General features: G+C 36.7%; 2 protein-coding genes across 2 annotated transcripts; both read left to right on the top strand.

Moving 5' to 3' along the window:
• Positions 1-406: 406 nt before the first annotated feature.
• LOC113759864 (F-box/kelch-repeat protein At3g23880-like) lies at positions 407-898 on the top strand. The gene has a single exon (XM_027302442.1). It carries the CDS (start codon positions 407-409, stop codon positions 896-898), a length of 492 nt encoding a protein of 163 aa, XP_027158243.1.
• Positions 899-4,678: 3,780 nt separating this feature from the next.
• Positions 4,679-5,909, top strand: LOC113762814 (F-box/kelch-repeat protein At3g23880-like). The gene has a single exon (XM_027306416.1). The coding sequence runs from the start codon at positions 4,706-4,708 to the stop codon at positions 5,858-5,860; it is 1,155 nt and encodes a 384-aa protein (XP_027162217.1). The 5' UTR covers positions 4,679-4,705; the 3' UTR covers positions 5,861-5,909.
• Positions 5,910-11,871: the final 5,962 nt, after the last annotated feature.

Genomic DNA, 11,871 nt, shown 5'->3' with positions numbered 1-11,871 from the left:
TAAAATGTTGTACATTTGTTTAGTTGTTATGGTTTTGGATATGATGAGTCTAATGATGATTACAAAATAGTTGCCATTTCCCTTGTGAAAGTTTCTGATGCTATGGGTAAAAAAATCCGGGTTGAGGTTTATAGTCTCAAAACTGATTCGTGGAGGAGGATTGAGGTAACATTAAGGTGAATGGTATTGACGCATGTGGTAATTTTGTGAATGGAAAGCTCTATTGGGTCTGGAATCGCATTCCTAGCTGTCATGATGGGCGGAAAATTCTTACTTTTGATTTGTCGAGTGAGACATTTGGAGAGGTGGACACAGAGTGGCTTCTGCAGAGTGGACTTTACAAGTTTTAGGGGGGCACCTATGTTCGTCTTGTTACCATGGAGGCAGTTGCAAGGATGTTTGGAGGATGGAGAAGTATGGTGTTAAAGAGTCTTGGACTAAAGTGCTGTCGATTCCTAATCTGAGTGGCCCTAATGGAGGGATTTCCGGGCAAGCTATTTTTCTATCAAAGGAAGGAGAAATTGTGTGTAAATTTGGGGAAGTTTTAGCCCTTTATGATGGGCGGAAAATTCTTACTTTTAATTTGTCGAGTGAGACATTTGGAGAGGATGTTTGGAGGATGGAGAAGTATGGTGTTAAAGAGTCTTGGACTAAAGTGCTGTCGATTCCTAATCTGAGTGGCCCTAATGGTGGGATTTCCGGGCAAGCTATTTTTCTATCAAAGGAAGTAGAAATTGTGTGTAAATTTCGGGAAGTTTTAGCCCTTTACGATCCAAAACATAATACTCACATGCATATGCGAATTACTAATTTGGGAGCTCTTTCACAAGTAAATGTGTATGTTGAGAGCTTGGTTTTGCCTAATGCTGTTGAAGGGGTACCAGTGCACTGGGCTTGAAACTGTTAAAAAAGGTGCTGATGATTATCTGTTGAACATTACTTGATAGTGGTGATTGATTTTCTGTCTTCTATAATTACAGTCAGCTTTTAGATCTTTATGGTCTGATTTCCTGATTTATGATTTAAGATCCTATCTGCACATGTTGGTACATTGTCTTTCGGTGCTTAATCTGCAAAAAAGTTTTGGTTGATATTCTTTTACTTTTGAATTGTAGAATTTTTACTGGCAAAATTATGCATATAGCTCCAGATTTCAGGTTGCCGGAAATTTTTGTTTTATTTTGTTCTGCACTTATTTCTTAGACTACACGAGGATAAGAGATTTCTTTTTAACTTCTAGCCATGTGTTTAATCTGTTACGGATCTGCTTTTGTCTGTGGAGTACTTGACTGTTGATCAAGTTATATGTGACATCTACTATTTTTTTTTTTTTCAAGGAAACTGCCAAGTGTACTACCTGAAATTTGGTGTTGTGCCTTAATTCTTAACTAAAAGGTATTTCATTATGTATTTATAGTGCATCATTGGACCTCTTGTAAGTTTATATTAATCTGAGTATTGTCAGCAAGAATACATTTGAAACATGACTTTGCTTGTCTTCCTTGTATATCTTGTTTGTGCATTTTATGGCATCATGCAGTTCCTCACTTGACTTGGGTTGCATTCCATGAAAACCCGGTTTATGTATTTTGTGGTACCATGCACCTCCTTGCTTAATTATCTGTTGTTTTCACCAATCTTTGCTTCAGAAAGCAAACAGGGTGGCTTTTGATTTGATGATGCACACAGAGATATATATTCAGATGAAATAGTCTCAACCACTAAGACCACATTGTTCCTCATTTGAAAAATTCCCTGCCACCAGAATTACTTCGTTTCACTTGAATCTGTTCAGGTGAACGATTCGATCAGCTACACTGTTAGAATTGTCAGATCCTTCATGTGAAGTCTTTAACTATTATTTGCTTATATAGAATGCATGAACATCATAAATCGATAGGCAATATTACTTTGTTGGAGTTAATGATCTCATCAATGTTTGCAGGTCCTAATTTGTTTTAGGCTATCCAAACAGGGGAAACAAATGGTAAAGAAAGATTAGCTATTGCCAGACAGAAATGCTCCAGTCCTATCCAAACAGGGAAAACAAATGGTAGCTTCAAGTTGAACCACTTCAAAACTTCTTGTTTTATGACAGCCTCCATAAGTGCCTGTGTAGAACTGCTTAGCATGACATATCCTATTGGTCATCTCACACCAATTCAAGTGCGCAGGGCCTAATTTCAGCTACGCATTTAGTTGCCCCTGATGTCCAGACATGAAGAATTAGGCATCTGATTAGATATGAAAGAACTAAAAATATCCAATGTATGGAAACTGTATCTATGTCAGCTCTAGTTTCCCCTTTTTTAATCCTTTTTGTTTGATTTGGCTTATTTGGATAACATACAGGCTTATTTTTTTTAATGCTCTGATACCATACAGGCATGCATATAGAGACACTCTACATGTACAACATGAAAGTTATCAAAGGACTAGGTAACCATTGTAATTCAATAGTCAAGAAGAGCGTGTCTATTGGCTTACCCGCATAAACATATAATTCTGCTACCTTTTGAGTCTGGAAAATGTGGTACAGGAGTTTGATTGGTTCAAAGTGTACTTTGAGCGGACACAGTTAAATGAATGAGAGTATGCACCTTAGATTTGTATCGGAAAGCTCAGAATTGAGTAGATGGGAACAGAAGTAAGATAGATATCAATAGAATGCTCTGCATAAACATCTATGCCACTCTTTGAGTTTGGAAAATATGGTTCAGGAGTATATTCGGTTCAAAGTGTACTTTGAGCGGTCACAGTTAAATGAATGAACGTATGCAGCTTAGATTTGTGCCGAAGAACACAAAATCGAGTAGAGCAGGACAGAAGTAAGATAGATGTCAATACAATGTTGTATTATCTAAAGATTCCTTCAAACTCTCCTTTCATTTCGTTTTATCCATCCTTCAGCCAAAGGTTTCCCTTTAAAATCTCAAACGCCTGGGTAGGTTGAAACTAGCTCATCTACTTTGTTGTTCTTGTTGAGATTGTTCCATGGGACTACTTTCGTTAGGCACCAGATTTTCGCTTGATTGCTGCTGCTGCTGCATATATGTATTTTTTCTATTATCTTTGGTATAGATAAGTTGATCTTTCTCCATTTCTCGTATTGAGTCGATAAGCAACCATGTATGGTTTCTACTGGAGCGGAGATTGTAAGTTTTCTCTTGGTTTCTACTGGTAGAATGGTGATAAAAATGTGTTTTTCTCCCACTAAGCTTGTGGCTGTTTGTTTGTTTGTTTTTTTTTTTTTTTTTTTTAACTTATGTTTTCAACTATTCAGGTAAGTTTTGGTTTTTTTGAACAACAAACTGGATATTTTATGTGCTGGCTCTTGACTAGATTCTAGAAGGACATGAATATGATGTTATGAAGTGGTAAGAATGTCTACATTAATGTTTGGATATTATGTAGATTAAATCCCTCAGACTTGTTACATATGTGTAGGTTCAAATGCTAGAATTACTCTTCCCATACATCTCATTGACATCCTCAAATGCTAGGTGGAAGCGGGTTCATTTAAGGCAAAGGCACAAGGGCTCAGAGCAGATGCTTCTCAGGCTACCGCTCCATTCACTTCCAATTTCAGGCAAAAACAAGTCTTATCACCAAGTCTACATTGTGAGAGAAGTAGGATAACAGAAAATTATCCTGCTAGGAGCAACTTTTATCATATGTCTGATGCTTCAAAATCATAAAAGATATCAAGAGGACAATCAATAAATCCATTCGTGATTTTGAAAAGCGTGATGTATCAAGTAGCTAAAACATCACGCCTTTACGGAAGAGGAAATCTGCAATATGAAGGCGCCAATTACTACTCTGCACAGCTCACGCCTTCAGATCCCTTGGAAGAAACCCCAAACGTTCGCATCTCCTGCGAACACAATAGTCAAAAACCCCTATCCTGTAAACTTTCATCGAAAAATTTTTCTTGATATTTATTTTTGATCTTCCTTGAATCTCTAAAGTATACTCACTTTATCAAATGATTCAAAACCCAATTTCAAAATTTTTCTCAACAACAATAAATTCTGAAAAAATGTTCAAAATATCTCTCACATTTCATTAAATAAATTTGTTTGTCCTTTACTTTTAAAATAATTACTTTACGCCCCTTACAAAATTAAATCGATAAAATGAGATTCCAACCAAAATTTTTGACAACTTTTTGTTCAAAATTCATCATGTGATCCCACATGGTTATTTTTTTTAAATGCAAAAAAGGTTAGATCCTATTTGTGATTAAATAAATGATCTCCTATCTATATTCATTTTTGTTCATGAAAAAGTAATATCTTATCCAAACTCTATTCATCATTTCCAAATTAGTGTGATTTGAGCCAATTTATATCTATTTTTGCCACTAAAATGGTTAGATTTGACCTATTTGTACATAAAAAATTACTACAAGTGGATTACATAGTGACTAAAAAATGATCAAAAATTTAGATTTGAATTAAATTTTGCTAATTTAAATTTATAAAGGATGTACAATTAGTATTTTAAAAATGGAGAAAAAAAATTCGTTTAGCTAAATGTGAGACCATTTTGAACGATTTTGTCATAATTTAAATACAAAGAAAAAAGAAAAAAGAAAAAAAAGTACAAAACCCAAGATCAGAAGCATTACCAATTATCAAGTCACCACCCAATTATCAAGAAGATGCAAGAATCTTCATCTTCTATTCCTACCCCAGACCAAATGGAGGAGCAGCAGCCAGTAGAAGATATGGGAACCATCAATAATACTATTCCTGATGAACTCATCTTTGAAATCCTCTCAAGGCTTCCAGTCAAGTCCCTCTTGAGGTTCAGGTGCGTTTCAAAATCTTGGCTTTCCTTAATCTCTAGCTCGGAATTCATTAAAGCCCATCTCGAGAAATCGTTAAATGAGGATGACTACAATCGCCATAAGCTCCTTTTCATTTCTGATAGAATTTTCAAGAATTGTTCTCTGAATCCTGCACTGAATGCATCCAAGACTCCCAGTACTGAGACAAGCGCAAATATTGTTGACAATCCCATGAGATTCAACCGTGGTAGTTTGCCTTATATTGTGGGTTCTTGTAATGGTTTGGTATGCATCAAAAGTCCTCGAAATCGACTGTATTTCTGGAACCCTGCAACAAGAAAATCTAAAAGGTTGCCCAAGTTTGGTAGCAAAACTGTGCACAATAATTGGTGGGACTCTTTATTTTGTTATGGCTTTGGATATGATGAGTCTAATGAGGATTACAAGGTAGTTGGGGTGTCGTTTGTAAATGTTTCTGATGTTTTCGGTACAGAAATCCGGGTTAAGGTGTATAGTCTAAAAGGTAATTCGTGGAGGAGGATTCAGGAGGATTTTAAGGTGGGTGATATGAATGAATATGGTTGCTTTGCAAATGGAAAGCTCCACTGGGTCTCGAATCGTATTCCTGGCTCTGATGACGTACGGAAAATTATTAGTTTTGATTTGGCGAGCGAGGCATTTGGAGAGGTGGAAAAGCCAGAACAGTGGATGGGTTTTTCTTCTGATTGGAATTTACATGTTTTAGATGGACATCTGTCGCTGTCTTATGATCAGGGAAGCAATCTTGTGGATGTTTGGGTGATGGAGAAGGATGGTGCTAATGAATCATGGGCTAAAGTGCTTTCGATCCTTAATCTCAGTCAGCCTAGTGGTGAAATTTTTTTGAAACCTGTTTTTCTGTCCAAGGAAGGTGAAATTCTGTTTAAATATGGGCCAGTCATAGCGCTTTACAGTACAAAGGATAATGCTTACAACTATCCCCGGGTTACTAATTTGGGAGATCTTGCGCAAGTGGAGGTGTATGTTGAAAGCTTACTTTCTCCAAATGCTGTTGATGGAGTATGAATGCACAGGGCTGGAGACCACTAAAAGGTGCTGATGATGATCTGTTGAATATTACTTGATAGTGGTGATTAATTTTGTTTCTTCTGCCATTACATTTACTTAGTTAAGTCTTTGTGATCTAATGTCCTGGTTCATCATTGAAGATCGTATCTGGACATGTTAGTTTTTTTCTTTTCGCTGCTCAACTTGCACTAAATTTTGATTGATATACTTTTAGTTTTCAGATGAGAAGTATTAATGGCAAAAATGCCTATAACCCCAGAGTTCAGCTTGCTTTTTTATTTGATTTGTTCTTCACTTGTTTCTTAGACTGCATGAGCATAAGAGCATTCTTTTAACTTCTAGCCGTGTGTTTAATCTGTTATCTTTGTGTATTAAGATTTATGCCCATGGAATACTTAATTAGTGGTAGCTAGATGTGGCTCCTATGTTCTGTAATTTTAGAAAATGAAAGCAGAGCTTAGAAATTCATTGTGCTAAACTGCAGAGTTGAGGTTACATAAAATTTGGTGTTCTGCTTTCTTGCTAAATGAAAAGTATCTTACATTATGTGACTAAGCTGAGTCACTGGAACTCTTGTAAGTTACTATGACTCTGAAAATTGTCAACAACTCTCAGGGAACAATTTGGTAATGTGAGTTTGGTTGTGTTACATTTATATCTGGTTCAGGCATTTTATGGCATCATGCAGTTCCATGCTTAATTACTGTAAATTTTAACAGAAAAGGAAAAAATGAAAAAAAACCTCTCCTTTTCTTTATTTTCCCACACACTAAATATGCTTACAAGGTAGGCATATATAGGACAACCCTATCATAGTTCTGCCACCACTTAAGGTAATAGAACCATGATTTTAGGGATTACATAATCAACTCATATCCTATCTATTCAAACTTGATTGATCATAAGCAATCAAACTTGATTGATCATAAGCAATAAAATCCCATAATTATGGGAGGTAATTATGGAAGATAATATCTCCCATAATCATAGGAGATAATATCTTCGACACCCCCCCTCAAGTTGGTGCGTATATATTTATCATGTCCAACTTGCTTGTAAGAAGTTCAAAATTTGGTCTGAGGAGTCCTTTGGTGAGAATGTCAGCTATTTGCTGAGCTGATGGAACGAATGGCATGCAGATAATTCCTCCTTCAAGTTTCTCTTTTATGAAGTGGCGGTCAATCTCAATATGTTTGGTTCTATCATGTTGCACAGGATTATGAGCTATGCTAATTGCCGCCTGGTTATCACAATAGAGCCTCATTGGAAGTTCAATAGGTCTTTTCAGCTCCCCTAAAACTCTCTTCAGCCATAACATCTCACACACACCATGAGCCATAGCTCGGTACTCTGCCTCTGCACTACTACGAGCTACAACACTTTGTTTCTTACTTCTCCAAGTAACCAAATTGCCCCATACAAAGGTACAATATCCCGAGGTTGATCTTCTATCAATGACTGATCCTGCCCAATCAGCATCTGTATAAGCTTCAATGGTCTTTCGATCTCCTCTTTTAAAGAACAATCCCTTTCCTGGAGTACTTTTTAAGTACCTCAGAATTCGATATACTGCATCAAGGTGCTCTTCATATGGAGAATGCATAAACTGGCTCACAACACTCACTGAAAAAGCTATATCAGGACGAGTGTGAGCCAAGTAAATTAGCTTGCCTACTAACTTTTGGTATCGAGCAGTATCAACTGGTGTTCCATCTTTTATATCTGCTAACTTGTGATTCGGATCCATAGGAGTGTCTGCAGGTCGACATCCACTCATCCCTGTTTCCTTTAAAAGATCCAAAACATACTTGCGTTGGGACACAACAATGCCCTTCTTGGACCGAGCTACCTCCATCCCTAAGAAATATCGTAGTGTTCCCAAATCTTTGATTTCAAAGCTAGAAGCAAGACTTTTCTTCAGCCGTTCCATCTCAATTAAGTCATCTCCTGTGAGGATGATATCATCCACGTACACAATGAGTACTGCTATCTTCCCGTCCTTGGAGTGTTTAACAAACATGGTGTGATCACTCTGAGCTTGGGTATAGCCTTGATTCTTTACCGACCTAGTAAATTTTTCAAACCAGGCCCTAGGAGATTGTTTGAGACCATATAACGATTTTCTTAGCTTGCAAACTCTAGACTGAAACTTCCCTTCAAATCCAGGGGGAGACTCCATGTACACCTCTTCCTCCAGATCACCATTTAAAAATGCATTCTTGACATCAAGTTGTTGGAGCGGCCAATCAAGGTTTACTGCTATTGAGAGAAGCACCCTAACAGTGTTTAATTTTGCCACTGGAGCAAAAGTTTCAAGATAATCGATCCCGTAGGTTTGAGTGAACCCTTTAGCCACCAATCGAGCTTTGTACCGTTCCAATGTCCCATCGGAATTATACTTGATGGTAAAGACCCATTTACATCCTACTGTCCTTTTCCCTTGTGGCAGATTTGTTACTTCCCATGTGTGATTCTTCTCAAGAGCATACATCTCTTCTTCAATAGCCTTTCTCCACTCTGGAACTTGTAATGCTTCCTGTACATTCTTTGGAATTTCCACAGAAGAAAGTTGTGAAGTAAATGTCAAGAAGGTAGGGGATAACTTTTCATAAGAGACATAGTTAGTCATAGGGTGTTTGGTACAAGAACGCACTCCCTTTCGAAGTGCAATAGGAAGATCCAAATCAGCAATCTTTGAATCAGAGGAAACTTTATCTAATGACTCAAAAACATTAAATTCTGTCCTAGGTTCGGATTCCTTGTCGTGAAGAGAAGGGGGAGCTTTATCTTTTCCTCGATGATTTTTCCGGACATAGGTTTTCAAGGTTTTTTCAGTTACATTCCCATCTCTTTCACTAAGAGAATTCGACTCTGTTATTGGCACTAAAGACAAGAGATCCTCTTCTAATCCCTGATCAATTTTTTCACGTTTTTCAAAATCCTTTTGACGGGCAAATTGAAGAGTGTCATTTGTTGTTTTAGGATTATTATCTTGAAAAGATTCTTGTTGAGGAAATTGTGCTGCAGATTCTTCTAAAAAATCAGAAAAATCAATTCTCCTATCAACAAAATTTTGATCAGGAATTTGATTTGCAATACGAAAAACATCATCATCTTCTACAAGTTCTTCTACATGCCGAGTCCCCCCCTGAAGAGGATCTCCAAAGAAAGGTTTATCTTCAAAAAATGTTACATCCATGGTTACAAACATTTTTTTCGAAATGGGGTCAAAGCATTTATACCCCTTTTGCGTGGGTGCATATCCAACAAAAATGCATTTTCTTGCTCGAGGGTCTAACTTACTTCGACCTTGTTCATGATTGTGAACAAAGGATATGCACCCAAACACCTTTAAGGAGACTTCATATGTTAATCGAGACATGGGATAAATGGTTTTGAAAAAATTCAGAGGAGTTTGGAAATTCAAGGTTCTTGAGGGCATTCTGTTTATGAGATATGTAGCAGTTAAAATTGCTTCGCCCCATAGATATTTAGGAACATTTCTTGAAAAAAGTAATGCCCTCGCCACTTCTAAAAGATGTTTATTTTTTCTTTCAGCTACCCCATTCTGTTGTGGGGTATCATTGCAGGAGCTTTGATGCACAATCCCTTTTTCAAGAAAAAAACTTCCCAAAATTTTATTGAAATATTCTTTTCCATTGTCACTCCGAACAATTTTGACTTTTTCTTGAAATTGTGTCAAAACCATGCTGTAGAATTTTTGAAACACACTTGCAACCTCTGATTTCTCTCTTAACAAATACACCCAACAAACTCTTGTGTGATCATCGATGAATGTAACAAACCATTTTTTTCCAGATGAAGTTGAAATTCTAGAGGGACCCCAAACATCAGTATGTAATAGAAAAAACGGTTTTGAGGGCTGATAAGGATGTATAGAAAATGTAGACCGATGATGTTTAGCCAATTCGCAGATTTCACATTGAAAAGAAGATGAATCTTTATTCTTAAACAAATCTGGAAATAAGTATTTCATGTAATAAAAGCTAGGATGTCCTAGTCTAAAGTGCCATAACATAATCTCTTTATTACTAGTAATAGAGACAGACCCGTAACATGTGTTTTTGATTGGTGTTGTCATATCTGATCCATCTTCAAGGAAGTAAAGTCCCCCATTTTCTCTAGCACATCCAATCATCCTCCCCGTGGTCAGTTCCTGAAACTCACAAAAAGAGGGGAAAAAATTAATCCGACACATGAGATCCCTAGTTAATTTACTTATGGACAGCAAATTGCATGATAACTTTGGAACATGAAGAACTCTATGAAGTGTTAGAGTAGGAGAGATGACAACGGAACCTATGCCAGCTATGACGGATAATGATCCGTCAGCAACCTTGACCCTTTTATTGCCTGCACATGGACTGTAGGTAGAAAATAATTGTGACACACTAGTCATATGGTCAGTGGCCCCAGAATCAATAACCCATATAACCCGTGGACAAGATGCATTTGATGTTTTACATGAAAGAGCAATAGTAAAAGGTTTACCATTTTTAGCAAAAGAACAGAAAGGAGTGAAGCTTTTTGGCTCAGTGACTGAAAATTGTGGAGACTTAAAGAGTTTGTACAGTTGGCTTAATTCAATTTCATGTCATTTTTTATCTTTTGTGGTTATTGTTAATTAAAGTGATGCACTTGATCTTTTTCTTTTATTTTGGAGGGTAAATAAGTAATTCACCCCATGTAGGGCATCAACTCAAGGGAGGTACACTCTATCCCTTATTCTTTCTTTATTTGACTCTACGTGCCCCTATTGTGACTTTACATGTTTGATTGTATGCCTTCTTGAATGTTGTTTTTATTCATTTCATTTATTTATTTATTTGCTTTGCATATTTATTTTAGTTCAATTTGATTATTTGAAAGGCAATTTAATTGCAAGGTTGTAAGTGAGTAGTTATATTTTATTTATTTTTGCCTTTTCCCCTTGATTGTAGTAGGAACCTCCCCAAGTGTAATAGTTAGGTTTATTTGCTTTATGAGTTTGGTGCTGATTCGCATGCTATGTATGTGTTACCGCTTTCTTAGGGGCTTTGCATTGGATTCATGATTATGGTCTTATGTGTTTATTTGATATATGTGTTTACATGCTTTTTAATTAAAGCTTGTATAGGATTAATTTATTTTATAAATTAAATAGTGTGACATGTTATCACACTAGGCCAACGCTAGTTGTGATCCATTTTCGATACCACACTAGCTCCAAACGCTAGTTGTGTTCCCTTATCCGATTTCGATTTCTCACTAGTCCAATGCTAGTAAAGAAGTAGAAACATGGGCTAGTCCAACGCTAGACCCTTTAGGGACCTCCTTCGTTAGATCATATAGTTACATTACATGTCATGCATAATTTTCTATTTTTAGGATTTTTATCATTTTCACGTAATACTTCCCCTAATAAAATATCCCTTACCCCTATGTATATATAACATTTAGATTTATATCTCATTTAGGAAATCAGGGGTAGATTAGTACATTTTGCTTGTTTAGATTAGGGAGAACCCCTTGCGTATGGGATATGGACGAGTTTGGCTTTCTAACCTTAGCACGCTCGTATTCCCTCTATTAAAGGGAACATTGAAAGTCACGAGTATAAGTCCCCCGCACCCATTATGATGCATTCCTTTAGGTCATACATATCTGTAGATTATTATTTTCTTTACTTTTTCTTTCTTTTGAGTCTCATGACTTGCATTATTTGTGACTTCTTCGAAGAGTCTTTATTGGGGCATCACAATTAATGTGATTGGCATCAATTGAGCTTTGAAGAGAAATTTCGACTCCCCGATACCCTCTTAGGTCTAGGATTTGCATTCATATAATACATCCAAATGTGATAAATCTTTAGATTAAAAATAAGAAAATCTTTGACTCAATCGCGCAACTAGCCTTGGCTAGGTTGAAAGGGTGCCTTGGATTTTCATCCTTGCCTTCCCTTTCTTCAAATGTGACTCCCGAATCTTTTTCTCTGATTTTCGTGGACT

This window comes from Coffea eugenioides, chromosome 2, assembly GCF_003713205.1.
Source record: "Coffea eugenioides isolate CCC68of chromosome 2, Ceug_1.0, whole genome shotgun sequence".
Taxonomy (NCBI): domain Eukaryota; kingdom Viridiplantae; phylum Streptophyta; class Magnoliopsida; order Gentianales; family Rubiaceae; genus Coffea; species Coffea eugenioides.
This window is presented reverse-complemented; position numbering and strand designations above follow the sequence as displayed.

What these genes read in the sequence shown, in the direction of transcription:
- LOC113759864 (XM_027302442.1), top strand. Translation starts at nt 407, where the DNA reads ATGGAGAAGTATGGTGTTAAAGAGTCTTGGACTAAAGTGCTGTCGATT.
- LOC113762814 (XM_027306416.1), top strand. Translation starts at nt 4,706, where the DNA reads ATGGAGGAGCAGCAGCCAGTAGAAGATATGGGAACCATCAATAATACT.